Source organism: Neolamprologus brichardi, chromosome 6 (assembly GCF_056152115.1).
Source record: "Neolamprologus brichardi isolate AB-2024 chromosome 6, ASM5615211v1, whole genome shotgun sequence".
Taxonomy (NCBI): domain Eukaryota; kingdom Metazoa; phylum Chordata; class Actinopteri; order Cichliformes; family Cichlidae; genus Neolamprologus; species Neolamprologus brichardi.
Genome location: NC_142109.1, coordinates 10,410,968 through 10,425,970, shown reverse-complemented (window position 1 = coordinate 10,425,970; position 15,003 = coordinate 10,410,968). Strand labels below are relative to the sequence as shown.

Genomic DNA, 15,003 nt, shown 5'->3' with positions numbered 1-15,003 from the left:
TTAGGGGCTGGGTCTGTGACCCAGCGTTTTGAGTTTATTTTGTATTTTTGTCTTTCTTCTGTTAAATTGCATCAATGTTAAGTTCTCATGTTATTTGGTTCGGGGTTCATTTGTGAGTTTCTTGCCCTCTTAATGGGGTTGGGACCATCAGTTATGTTGTGCAGAAGTCATGTTGGTACACAGCTGACAGCCCTATATGACAACTGTTAGACTTCCTATTATGACAAGAACCAATCAGCTAAGTAAAGAGAAATGACAGTCCATCATTACTTTAAGAACTGAAGGTCAGTCAGTCCAAAAAATTGCTAAAACTTTAAATGTGTCCTCAAGTGAAGTCGCAAAAACCATCAAGAACTACGACAAAACTGGCTCATATGAGGACCGCCCCACGAAAGGAAGACCAAGAGTCCCCTCTACTGCTGAGGATAACAGCACCTCAGATTAGAGCCCAGAAAAATGCCACAATTTATTTTAGTTCCAGTAGCAGACACATCTCTACATCAACTGTTCAGAGGACACTATGCGAATAAGGTCTTTATGGTCAAATAGGTGCTAAGAAACCACTACTAAGGAAAAGCAACAAACACAAGAGATTTGTTTGGGCCAAGAATAACAAGGACATTAGATGAGTGGAGATCTGCGCTTTGGTCTGATGAGTCCAAATCTGAGATCTTTGGTTCCACACGCTGTGTCTTTCCACGTCGCAGAAAATGTGAATAGATGGTCTCTACATGCATGGTTCACACTGTGAAGCATGGAGGAGGTGGTGTGATGGTGTAGGGGTGCTTTGCTGGTGACACTGTTGGGGATTTATTCAAAATTGAAGGCACACCGAACCAGCATGACTACCAAAGCATCCTGCAGCAACATGCCATCCGTTTTATGTTTAGTTGGACGTCCAGGCTGTGTAAGGGCTGTTTGACCAAGAAGGGGAACAATGTCCTGGCCTCCACAATCACCTGACCTAAGTCCCATCGAGATGGTTTGGGATGAGATGGAGGTGACGACCATTACCAAAAACTAACTTTAGATCCACAATTCTGTGACAGAGACAAAAGTACTAATTAATGTGAGGTCTAAACTGTTTGCATTATCTTTATGCAGGTGGCAGGTACACTGAAAAGGATGCTGGTGAATATGGCTTCGACAATGGCATCATTTGGGTCACATGGCACAACCGCTGGTACTCCCTGAAAGAGACCACCATGAAGCTCATTCCCCTCAGCCGCATCACAGCAGGCTGGAGTCAAACAGTTTGGTGCACTTGAGATGCTTAAAAGAGAGACAATTTTTTAATGCTCTCACTAACAGCTCTGAAAACTCCTTAGATCAAATAAAATGCCTCCATAGAAAAGTTATAACTTTCTTTTTTTTTTTGTAGTATTTTTCTGTTTGCAGAATACCTGAGTTCCTTTTTCCTCTTCAGTGGTTTTCAGATCTGAAAATAAACACTGTTCCTTGCTATATTCTCAATTCTAAAAAAAAAACAAAAAAAAAACAATAGTGTGTAAATTTCATAACCTATAAGATTTTCACAGCAGAACATAGAAAACATATCAAATCTTGAAACTGACACATTGTATATCTTCAATGAAACACTAGCTTATTGTGGTAGGGGGTTTGTGTATCCCCGGAATCCCAGGGGCTGTCAGGGCTCTGTGTGCGGGCAGGCGGAGGTGAGGATCCAAACGCAGGACTCGTGAAGCCAAGTTTCAACAGAAAATCACAGCTTTATTGCTGGCAACGAACAGAACAATGACCACTGAGAACCGGAAACACATAGGCAGACTCTGAGGGTGCGACACGACACTGAGCAAGGGCAAACCCAGGGCTAATATACACAAGGAAGTAATCAGGGAATGGAAAACAGGAGGGAGACACAGCTTGGAGAGATTGGGGCTAACGAGACAGGAGGAGCAAAGCTGGACACACTGACATAAGACACAATCCTTCAAAATAAAACAGGAAACAATACACACGAACCTAAGACACGGACTGGATAGAGAGAGACAGACTAGACGCTGAACTAAACCTGCAATAAACATGAGAACACAAAACCTAAGAACTAATCCCTAAATAAGAATAACTGAAACATAGATTAATAATAATCATCCTCGTCATCACCAACACAAGCACTACAAGAGAATAAGAAAACAATCCATAATGCAAAAACACACCAAAACATAACAACTCAAAATACTGGGTCAAACTGACCCAGAACCGTGACAGGGGCTATGTTATTGGTGGGCTTTTGCCCCCTGCTATGGTGTCCCATGTCAAAGCTGTCCTGGGTGAAGGACCTGACAAAAAGCTATTCAAAAACCCTTATGAAAAGATGATCCAGGGAGCAGTTCACCCTGCCTGATATAGAGTAACTTGGGCCCTGCCCTAAAGTCAGGCCCAGGGAGGGTGACCGAGGGCAAACACCTGGTGGCTTTAGTGCATGGGGCCTGGCCGAGCACAGCCCAAAAGAGGGACGTGGGCCCACCCTCCTGTAGGCCCACCACCCTCAGGATTTGCCGTTGGGGGTCAGGTGCACTGTGTGCTGGCTGCGCTCAGGGGCAGAGTCCCTGGCAGACCAATCCCCGACAACCAAGACTAGCAACAGGAACATGGAACATGACCTCTCTGGTGGGGAAGGAGCCTGAGCTAGTGCATAAGGTCGAGAGGTACTGGCTAGATATAATTGGGCTCACCTCAACGCACATCTTGGGCTCTAGAACTAGTTTCCTGGAGAGGGGGTGGTTTTCCAACATAGATGGCAGGATTTGTTCGGGTCAGGAAACAGGTCCTTACTGTCATCTGCGTCTTTGCGCCGAACGACAGTTCAGAGTACCAGGTTTCTTTGATTCCCTAGGTGGGGTGCTTGAGGGTGTTCCACTTAGGGACTCTGTCATCTTACTGGGAAACTGTAACGCTCATGTGGGCAATAACAGTGAGACCTGGAGGGGTATGATTGGGCCAGATCTGAACCCAAGTGGTTTTTTGTTACTGGACTTGTTACTGAAGCACACAGTTTGTCCACAACAAGCACCTGAGGGTGTCCATAACTGCATGTGGCAGGTCGATGATCAATTTTCTAATTTAGATCAATTAGATCTGTGGCCATATGTTCTGGGCACTCGGGTGAAGAGAGGTGCTGAACTGTCAACTGATGGAACTCGAACCGATGGAGAATCTGAATGAAGGCGCCCAGAGCTCTGAACAGAAAGGAGAATCTGACCGTTAGTTGAACCTGGACCAGACCTTTTTCCTCTCAATGATCAATCTCACTGTTCACAATGGAGCAGTTCGCAGTCACGTGTGAAGTGGCGGGAATAAGAATCAGAACCTCCAAGTCAGAGGCCATGATCCTTGACCAGAAAAGGATGGAGAGCTCACTACTGGTCCGGGACAAGTTTAAGTGGAGTAGTTTAAGTATCTTGGGGTCTTGTTTGCAAATGAGGAGAGAGGGGAGCGGGAGATCAACAGATGGATTTGTGCTGCAGCGATGCGGACACTGTACCAATCCATCATGGTGAGGAGAGAGCTGAGTGTAAAAGTGAAGCTCTTGATTTACCGGTTGAGCTACATGCCCACCCTCAGTTATGGTCACAAGCTTTGGGTAGTGACCGAAAGAATGAGATCTCGGATACAAGCGGCTGTGTACAAGGCATTTCAGGCATTTACCACTGAGAGGAGGCTCCAGGGCAGAACCAGGATATGCTGGAGGGATTATATCTTTCGGCTGGCCTGGGAATACCTTTGTGTTTCCCTGGACAAGCTGGAGGAGGTGGCCACGGAGGAGCTCTGGGTGCCTCTGCTTAAGCTGCTGCCCTTGCAACCCGGCTCCTCTTGAAAGATGTTAACTCTGTATGAATTTGAATTTAAACACTGGGACCAGGATAACAAAAGGTTGAACATAAGTGGTGCTGGTACTGAAGTAAGTGGTACTGACAAGAAACAACCGAAGGAGCATTTTCAACTAATTAGGTTAACTGACAGCAGGTCAGTATAAAAAATCAGCATCTCAGAGAGGCAGAGTTTTCAGAAGTAAAGATGGGCAGCGGTTCATCAATTTCAGAATAATGTTCCTCACTGTAAAATATGGAAGACTTGTAATATTTCATCATCATCTGCAGTGCACAGGGAATCTAGAGAAATCTCTGTTTGTAAGAGAAAAAGCTGAAAATCAGCATTGTATGCTGGTGACCTTCAGGCCCTCAGGTAGCACTGCATTAAAAACAGGCATGATTCAGCCATGGAATCACTGCATGGGCCCAGGAACATTTCCAGAAATCATTAAAACACTCTCTTTAGAGAGAGCAGTTGTCAACTGTCATGCCAACGTTCAGCATGCCTTCCTTAGAAACATACTTCATCAATACTTTCTTTTTCATAAAATTAATTGTAATTAATTAGCATTGCCAGTGACCCTCAAAGCACTGTGATATAAATGACACACTAGAAACAGTCCTATGTGGATACAAGAGATGTAACTAGATCACTCTCCAGTTACAGTAACTCAGCGTTGTTGTACCGGATTCTGAATGTAGCAGCTTAGTAAGGATATTCTCGATGCCATCCATGGCCCCTGACTTTGTTTTATTAAATGATTATAATAATTTGCTTTGGATAATCAGTCTTTTAATCATTTTATTACTTTTTACTTATATTACTTATGACTTTTAGATTTTAGTTTGCAGAAATTTTGACTTTTAATAAATATTATCTTCTTTTCCTGTGGTCGCCCAGATAAACTATCTTTAAAAAAAATGTCTAACTGAACAAACTGTGAAATTAAATCTTTGAGGACAGAAAACCATTTTGTCACATTGTTGCAGAGCTTTCAGAGCATCTCAGTTGAATTGTTTATTTTGAGCCACACTAACACAGTTTATTTACTTTGCATTTGAACTTGTAGTACTTGTCCCCGTGCATCACCAGACTCACATCGATAATCTCTGTCAGAGTCCAAATTCTGCCCAGCTATTGGTTTTGATTTTGCCGAACAATGTGTGGATTTCTAAAGCTTCTTAACAGGACAACATTATGTTAGTGCAGCCAGTGACTTTTTCAAAAGCCAGTTTGTTTGTTTTTTTATTAAATGGCCTCAGAAATTTTTTAGTTTAAATTTACTCTGCCAACACACACATACTGCACCATTTTGGTTCAAATTCGAAATGGATAACCATTAATAGATGTACTCTGCTGGGCAAACATGATCTGGCACAGAAGGAAGCAAAACCAAATTTGGCCCTGTCCTCCCACCAAATCTCAAGCACACCAAATCAGGAAATCAAGAAAATGATGAAGAAAAATGTCGTTGAAATATACATACAGCCCTGAACTCAGTAAGCTTTATGACTGTGTGGCATAGAAACAATCAATCAATCAATCAATCAAGGCTTTAACACTGTTAACACAACGCAGACATCACATGGGGATACATGTCGGAGATCGGTAGCGTTACAGAAAAAAAAACACTGAAATATACACTACAATGGGAAAGTACAAGAGGAATAAAAGAGACCTCTACTCATGCTGGGCTCCTGGGAGGACAGCATGAGAACAGGAAACAAAAAAACTCCTCTGCACAAAAAAGCACATAAATGTCCACAGCACAACATTATGGAGCACGTGACAAGCCACAGGGTCGGGTGGGGGGTGTGGAGTAATCCGAAGCAAACACAGCAGCCATCCTGCCCAGCGCTACCCTTCCAGCGTGGGCTCAGACCCGCCGTGTTCCCAGGAGGGAACAAGCATTGAAGGCGTTTGGAAAGGGAGGGGGGATGAGTGTGTGCATATCAGTGTATATGTATGTGTGTGCGTGTCCAGAGTTCAGCTGAGACAGTGTCCTTCGCCCTGCTAGGCTAAGTAAACAGTCATCCGGCCAACCCAGTGTTGCCAATGTGGATTTGTTCAGGCTCTTATATTGAGGATTTCATTAGGGACAGTGAAAACAGGTCCAGCTTACACATTCTGAGTGGAAGCTGAAGAAATGCCACTTTGACTCAGTTCACAGAAACAGTTCACTGCTAACTAGGCGAGGACTAGAGCAAATGAAAGTTTGTGTAATATGGCTATGTCCCAACAGTTCTTTGTTCATCTACTCAACATTAAACATGATAATAATTTGACTGTCGCCATCCATTAAAATAGGACCCTCTGGGAATCACCAAGACCTGGTATATTATGAGCTACTATTCATCAGTTAGAGGTTAGTCAGTCCAGAAATAAGCAGTCAAGGTGATCAGAAGTAAACAGACAGAACCATTTGTCCAGTTCAGAGTCACACAGGTAGCTATAGCCTGTGCTATGGGGCGAGAGGAACAGACAGACAATCATTCTCGCAATTTAGAAGCACTGATAAACCCATGCATTTTTTTTTTCTTTTGGACTTTGTCAGGAAATGGCTGGAAACCGCTAGATTTGATCCCTGGACCTTGTGGATGTAAAGAAACAATGCTAATCACACCACAGTGTTGTTCCAGAACAAGCAGCTATTAATGATAAACCTTTTATGTGCAAAAACAAAAAAATCGTGGCCACAGCAATGGAAATAGGGCATTATTTCTACAATTAGCAGGAGTGGTAAGAAAGAAAGGAGCAGTAGAGCACAGACTGAACTGGTTAAAGCAACTTGGAGAGCACAAATTATTATTATTATTATTATTATTATTATTATTATTATTATTATTATTATTATTATTAGTGTCAAGAAAAGAAGGACGTGCTGTGTTCTCGCTTCACGCAGGAAGTATAAGTAGAAGAGTAGAGGTTAAAGATTTGACTTTTTTCCATTTCAATTTACCTCCTGGCCTATAGGTGGCGCTAATAAACTGCTAGCTGTCCTTTTACCTCTTTACTTCCGGGGTATTCGGTCGTTGGAGCGTCGCGGTAGTCATGTTTTTGCGTTCGTGATACTTTTCGGGGAGCGTGCTTTGTTTACTGAAAAAAGGGATATTTTCCGCTTCTTTCTAATATTGCTTTATTTTTACCGCCACAATGACTGAGGTAAGAAGATATTTGAAGTCCGTTTTTTGTCTTTTTTGTGCTTCCGCCCGCCCGGCAGACACATAGCCCCGCTCGGCTAATAACTGCAACCACACGCTTATGGTTTTGTTTGCATTACACATAGTAAAAAGTAATTACTCCCAAAGTTTCCCGTGATTGCACTCGTTTAAAACACACGTTTTACTATTTATTATCATCTACAGGATGTTCAGAAGCACTCAGTCCACACTCTGGTCTTCAGATCTCTTAAAAGGACTCATGATATGTTTGTGTCTGATCACGCCAAGTCCATCTCGCTGGATGATGAAAGGTAAACGTCACAGTGTTACCTTCTAATGATTTGAAGTTGTGTTTGGGGGTAAATTAAATTCACATAGCAAGCTCTAATGTCATGTGAAATTGTTGTAGAGGTTTTATTGACCAATTTTGTACTAGCGCTTTGTATTGATATTGCTCGCTAGTCCAGATAAATGAGGAGGGTTGCCTCAGGAAGGGCATCTCATGTAAATAAAAAAAAATCTTTGCCAATAGTTAGACCTACTATCATTTATGGTTTGGAGAGATTGGCAATTACAAAAAACAGGAGCTGATGCTGGTGGTGGCAGAGCTGAAGAATCTTTTCATTGGGCGTGACTGGGGCGGATAAAAATGAGTATATTGCAGGGAGATCGCAGGTCAAGTACTTTGAAGACAGAGAGCTAGATGTAGAGAAATAAGGCGGAGATGTTTTGGACATGTGCAGAGGAGGGTTTGGACAAAGGGTGTTTAAGATTGACCTCCCAAGCAGGAGAGAAAGACGAAGGAGGACATGCAGAGTGTTTGACACAGGACGATGTTCAGGATAGGGTGAGAAGGAGGCATATGTTCTGCTGTTGTTAGGGAGCAGTCAAAAAATTTGTAGCTGCAACACTAAAGAGCATCAATTTGTCAGGAGATTATTTTCAGTTTACCAACAACTCTTTTGTCTGTAAATTTATACTGACATTATGGTAATAAGTAAGAAGTTAAAGCTCAATCAATTTCCTGCTCAAAGAAACAGAAATCTCTGCTGCTGAATCCCAGGACGTAAATTATATCTACTTTAATACGCCAGCAAAAACTTCAGGATATTTACTGTGTGTTGTTCATGTGTTTGAATATCATTATGCTAATTTAATTAAACATATTAGATGTTTTAAGGGGAAATGCATCATTATGTCATCTGCTTGCAGCCACAAGTTGAAGATGGGGGTTAAACTGAAAGCAGACTACGGTGCAGTGTTACACCTGCCCATCCTGAGGGAAGGGAAAGACAGAGACTCACACCTTTCGGGCAGCATGGAAGGCCACCAGAACTACACTCAGCCAGGTGAGGATGAAAGTGTCACTGCATGTCAGAGTCACTCTTAAGTGTGCCAACAATTTATTATTAACAAATATGTGGAAATGTAGATTTTTATTAGTTATGTTTTGTTGTCAAAAAGCTCAGTTTGTCTTTAAATTTAGCTTTTCTTTGTTATTCTGAAACCTTTTATTTCAAAACGACATGATTTAAAGACATTTTGGGAATATTATTTATGTTTTAGGTGAGGACCCAGAATACCTGATCACTGGGACACATGCCTACCCGTCTGGACCAGGTAAATACTCTCAATTTGTGACTTTTTAATTTAATTTCATCATCCCAATTGGAGGGTTTATAACCAGTATTTTTTATTCGCCAGGGGTGGCATTGACCGCTGACACAAAGATGCACAGGAATCCCAGTGACACTGGAGTACACTCCATGGCATTAGTGTTACCCCCATCGCAAGCTAGGTAAACTTTGGCCCTCACACACACAAACACAGTACAAAGAGAGTCAGTCACCAGCAGTAATTTAGCTTAAAAGCACTAATAACAAAATGATGCTTACTCACACATAAACCATCATTTACTCTGTGGGTCATTTGTAGGCAGGACGCGAGTCGCACAGCAGCCAGTATTGCTGACATCCACCGGCATGCAGGAGGAGCAGAGCGATCTCACCCTCCGTCATCTGCAGTGGTAGGTCACAGTTTATTCCTACTTTTACTCAGCCTAATTGGTTTGAAAGAAAGAAGTGCAAAACTGATCATCCGTGTGTTTTCAGTCGCTCCTGGAGGGAGGTGGGACCAGAAATTCTGCCCTCATGAGGAGAGCGCCCACAATGCCCAAACCTCAGTGGCATCCGCCATGGAAACTGTTTCGGGTAACTATAAATCATTTCAACATTTCTAAGTTTAAGCTTTACTCGACACGATACAGTGGGCAAGGTCTGGATTCTGTGTTTTGTTTAACTGTAGTTTGTTTTGTCTGGTAGGTCATCAGCGGCCACCTTGGCTGGGTGAGGTCCATCGCTGTAGAGCCTGGGAATCAGTGGTTTGTCACAGGCTCTGCTGATAGGACTATAAAGGTGAGTCAAGCAGGAAATAACAGTAAGCGACAAACTAAGAATGGCTCATCTGACATGGACTGACTAAATTAGCTCTCCTCCGAGTCGTCTCTCCTCGGGATCGTTACCTTTGTTTGTTTTATAGATTGTGTTTTCTGTAGACTCAAACATGCCACAGTGCCTGCTTGCAACTTTAATACTCTGCTCTTCACAGATGATTAAGTTATACTAAAATCCCAATTTTTACCTATTAAACTGACTATGTTTGTAAATTAATCTCAGATTATCTTAATTTGACTTGAAGTCTGCCTGTCTTGACAGATCTGGGAACTGGCCAGTGGAAAACTGAAACTCTCTCTGACTGGACACATCAGCACAGTGCGTGGGGTGGCGGTCAGCAGCCGCAGTCCTTACCTTTTCTCTTGCGGGGAGGACAAGCAGGTCAAATGTTGGGATCTGGAGTACAACAAGGTATACTTTCAAACAAGGGAGTTATTGGTTTGTGTCATTCAAAACAGTTTATTTAGCGGCTTTATGCTGTAATGATTTACATATTCACCTGTGAAAGTTCCTTTAGGAGGTGACACAAATGTTTTTGGGGGCTGCATCTGGCATAAAAGCTTTTCCCAATAAAACAGGCACAGCCCTGGTGAATAAAGATGCAACTGAAACTAGCTAACTAGCTTCTGTTGTGGCTCATTTTCTTCTTTTTCTCTCCTTGTAATGTTCTGGATGTTTCCTGACTATATTGGTTTATATTTTAGGTAATTAGGCACTATCACGGACACCTCAGCGCAGTGTATGATCTGGATCTGCATCCAACCATCGACGTGCTCGTGACGTGCAGCAGAGATGCCACAGCGAGGGTAAGCTCTTACTTTGTGTTGAATCAGCGAATGACATTGATGGAATGACTTAAATTGATCAGGTTTAAGCAGTACAGTGCAGAAAACTGTGTGACAAACAGCCACAGACTGAGCAGCAGGTATACCGTCATCTAAATGTTCTCCGTTGATGTGTCATCATGGGACTTTCAACTGCGTCGGTATAACGACCCCTCACATATTGAGGTGGTTGTTAATCATAATGGAAAATGACCGAAACAGAGTAGAGTCAAGGCACATAGGTACTAGTGAAAAGAAACTTACCAGTCATGGATCAGCCCCCTCCTGCGCTCAGACATCAACATTATTATAGCAGCGTGGGATCATCTTCACAGAGGAGAGAACCAAAGGCAGCCAACATCCAAAGAAGAGCTTTGATTGTCCACCACAAAGCCAAAGACTTAAAATTACAAGAAAGCTTGTCTCAAAGAGAGAAGAGAAAATATGAAGAAATGAGGGGTGGCTCAACCCTTTTGCACAGTACTATATTATAACAATAATTGATTGCATTTATATAGTGCTTTTCGAGACCCTCAAAGCTCTTTACAATTCCACTATTCACTCTCACATTCACACACTGGTGGAGGCAAGCTACAGTTGCAGCCACAGCTGCCCTGGGGCAGACTCTTCCACTAAAGGGCTGTGTTTAGATGTGATGTGGGTTATGAGATGAAACTAACTGCTTGTCCTCCCGGTCCATGCAGGTGTGGGACATCAGGACGAAGGCAAACGTGCACACACTGACCGGTCACACAAACACTGTGGCCACGGTGAGATGTCAAGCAGCAGAACCACAAATTATCACAGGTACAATTATGTTTTTTTCAAATCGCTTACAACAGCAGTATAAACCTCTCAGTAAGACAGGCTTTAAAGTGGTTTCTCTTCACTCTTGTCCCTAATGTGTGCAGGGAGCCACGATTCAACCATCAGGCTGTGGGACCTGATTGCTGGGAAAACCAGAGCAACTCTTACAAACCACAAGAAGTCTGTGCGAACTCTGGTCCTGCACCCCAGACAGTAAGTGGTGTTTTATAAGGTAGCGTTGGTTGGAGTGTGGGAAACGCAGCATGCAGACTCCTCAAACAATGCATGTTCAAAATTGGTTTGTAAAACTTTGCAGTTGTTATAAATATAATGTTTTTACAGAAGCCCCTTCGACATGAGGCAGGTAAATGCAGGTGTTACTAATTGCATCAGTTAGTTGTAAGCCTAATTAATGTGATTAGTAACACCGTTGTTTACCTGTTTCATGCCAAAGTGAATCCTGTAATTTAAAAGTTTTGTTTGATAATGAAGATAAATTAATACTCGAGTCATGATTTAGGATTACAGGAGCACATTTGTTCATAACTTTAATTACAAGAACTCATTAAGAGTTGTTGTTCTTCAGATATCGATGTCATATTTGTTGTTTTGCAGATATACTTTTGCCTCTGGATCTGCGGATAACATCAAGCAGTGGATGTTCCCAGATGGAAACTTCATCCAGAACCTGTCGGGCCACAACGCCATCATCAACACTCTGGCTGTTAACTCTGATGGCGTGTTGGTGTCTGGAGGTAATAAAGAGCTTTAACTGTCTGCCTTTTTTGTTTGCTTGTTTTAAATCATTTTATTGAGGCTAATGTTGACCTCATTACACACAGCCGACAATGGAACTATCCACATGTGGGACTGGAGGACCGGATACAATTTCCAGCGTATCCACGCAGCCGTGCAGCCCGGATCTCTGGACAGCGAGTCGGGAATCTTCGCTTGCGTGTTCGACCACTCTGAAAGCCGACTGATCACGGCAGAGGCTGACAAGACCATTAAAGTTTACAAGGAGGATGACACCGCTGTACGCTACACTGTTACACTCAACTTGTATTTTTGTGCCGATTCTTATGCAGCAGGAAATAAAATAAATAATAACCATGTTTTCTTTCCTGCAGACAGAAGAAAGCCACCCAGTCAACTGGAAACCAGAAATCCTCAAGAGAAAAAGATTCTAGAGATTTTTTTATTTGTTTTTCTTGCCACAGTAACAGCAGTGAATTTTATTTCCACCAACTTTTGTTTGCTCGTGCTTTTTCTGTCAGGCAAACTCTCAGCTTTCACAGAAGCATCCCTCTTTATTCTAAAAACCATTTGCAGTCCTCGTTGTATGATGTTAGTCCGATAAAGCAGCCGTTACGGACTGCCAGGAACCTCCCCGAGTGTTTGTTCTTGATGATAACGGCTCTCCGATAGCTCTGATCTGACTCGTCCACCAACAGAAGCCACTCTTCACCTTCAGAAGGACAGACTTCAGAGTGGACCTGCTCCCTGCTCAAGTCAAACCCTTCAAAGGAAATGTATTTGGAAGTTTTAACCAAGAAAGAAAAAACTTGTATTGTTTCAGCAGAATTGGTTTTGTACAGACATGGAAAGTTTATTATGCTCCATTTGAATAAAGACCACATTTTTCACATGGCTGCATTTGTTCAGTTGAGGTGGGTTTTGTGTACTCACCGAGGTATCCGTGGGTGAAGACGTTCCTGTAGTACTTACAGCCGTCACCCTTGATCTCCTCCCAGTAGCACTCATCTCCACAGCACTCGCTGAGCTCCACTGTGGTTCTGCTTTCAGCAGCTCTCCGCATTATCTGCTCGCCTGTGAGGTCAAGTTGGAACAGCAGAAATGTTAGATGAATCTAAAGTGGCTGCCACTTCGTAATTAAGTGGCTGACTATCAGTAGACTTGGGAAATGAAAGACCTAGTAATGCTTAATATGTATTCATGCTGTGTACAACAGGATTATTCTATGAATAATTTTCCATATTTTTCTCCCAGTTAATAGTAATTGAATTGCTTTCATTAAAGCGAGTTTTTACCAGACAACCTTTCTATTGAGGGGGATTTATTATTCCTGTTGTGTAATGATGTTCAACTAAGTTTTTTATGAAAATGGCTCAGCTACGAAACAGTCTGGCAAATTTCCTCTGACCTCTGAAAATATCTTCACTTAGAGAACGGCTGTGCATTGGTTATTTTCTCTTTTTGAGACCATCCTTTGTAAACTCCAGAGGTGGTTGTGTGGGGAAATCCCAGTAGACAAGCCTGTCTGACACTAGCAGACGTGCTACATTCAGAGTCTCTTAAATCACTTTTCTTCCTTATTTTGATGTTCGGTTTGAATTTCAGCAGGTTGATGAGTTGCTGGTTTTAATAAATCATTTAAAGATGTGTACCTAATAAAGTGGGTGTGAGTATATGTTCCAGGCATGATGAAGAAGAATTTGAAATAAGATTTTAGTTATCATCATCTATTAAAGGCAAAGTGGGAAAACTGGGAAGGATCCTCTGTCAAATTATCGATATTGCTCTAAGTCAGAGTAATTTGGTTGAATTGTCGGGCACATGGTGTTGTTTGTTAATGTTTCCATGGCTACCTGAGTCCTGCACATAGAGCTTGGAGAGAGAATGACAGAAGGCTCGGCCAGGTTTCTTCTTCAGATGGGCTTTTCTTGGCTCTGGCTGCTCCTCCGCCTCCTTCGGAGGTTCTTCAACCGTCAGTAGGTGGCCCGCATTATACATGATCTCTTCTAGAGACCTGAGACACATGTCAAAGTGCTCTTCATCCTCCTCTGCATTTCTGGGAGACGACAGCATTGATGGTTGAGAGTTCAGATGCTACAGTTGGGTGCACTTGTGACCTCTATGATCTCTAAAATATATTTTATTTAGCTAAGATATTTTTTCCAAGACAACATGAAATAGTGACATTGTTTCAGGAAATTCAAGGACACATGTGTAACTGAAGGACAACACTTTCTAACAAATGCAGTTTCCATCCTGTTAAAATTTCAGGTTTTAAAACATGTCCTCCTCACCTGAAATCCACCCACAGCAGGCTTGCAGTGATCAGTCCCAGCCACTCACTGGCCTCCCAGTTGTTTGTCAGCATCACCGGCACAATGATGACCTGCCGTTTTTCGGCATAGTTGAGTTCCTTCTTACAGCACTGTGATGCCTGGTAAGCCGGCGTCATAAACGGACAGATCACAGCAGCCTCTTCCACTCCTGCAGCCATGCTGAAAACGCACACAGATTTAATATGCACAACACAGCAGTGATGAAGCCCATCAGAGATTAGAACAGATGAAACACGTTATCCACGTCACTTTGCACTCATGCATCGTTGATGTTGCCCGTCACCCCTCCTTCAATGTCCATCCACACCGGGAGCCCGTCATCTTTCAGGTGATCGTATATCTTCTTGACAAGAGGCTGATCATCCCACTGGTAGGAGAGCATAATGTGAGACGGCATTTTTTGGTTTTTTAAATTTTACTTAGATTTATGAGAAAGGAAAAGTCCTGTGATGCTTTGGAGTGGGTGGTTTCTGAGTTGCTGAGCAAACTAACCCACACAATGAGACTCTGTAGCTATGCTGCTTGTTTGCTGTGGTCAGATTACACCTGTTGCGTGGTTGCAGCAGGCCATGATGGCAACTACAAGCTGCAGGACAAATGAGAGGTCAGCAATGACAATAAACTGTAAGCATTTTCCAGCCATTCCTACCATTTATTATTTATACTGAGCACAGTTTAGACTTACAACAGACAGACTGAAGTCTGTTATGAAGAAATAAGAAACGCCCTATTTGTGTTTATGATACCATTTGCTTTAGCGATGACGGATGTTATTGTAATGTTTTTCTGGTTTAAATAGAATTCATTTAGGTTTTTATGCAACAGTGTTTTT

At 42.5% G+C, this 15,003-nt stretch overlaps 1 protein-coding gene across 1 annotated transcript; it reads left to right on the top strand.

Annotated features, from left to right (window-relative positions):
• Positions 1–6,862: 6,862 nt before the first annotated feature.
• On the top strand, positions 6,863–12,727 carry plrg1 (pleiotropic regulator 1). Its single transcript, XM_087841663.1, has 15 exons — positions 6,863–6,996; positions 7,200–7,306; positions 8,208–8,344; positions 8,562–8,615; positions 8,700–8,793; positions 8,931–9,021; positions 9,107–9,205; positions 9,317–9,409; positions 9,710–9,859; positions 10,153–10,254; positions 10,977–11,079; positions 11,184–11,292; positions 11,695–11,834; positions 11,922–12,115; positions 12,210–12,727. The coding sequence occupies exons 1-15, from the start codon at positions 6,988–6,990 to the stop codon at positions 12,267–12,269; spliced, it is 1,542 nt and encodes a 513-aa protein (XP_087697789.1). The 5' UTR covers positions 6,863–6,987; the 3' UTR covers positions 12,270–12,727.
• The last annotated feature ends 2,276 nt before the right edge of the window (positions 12,728–15,003 follow it).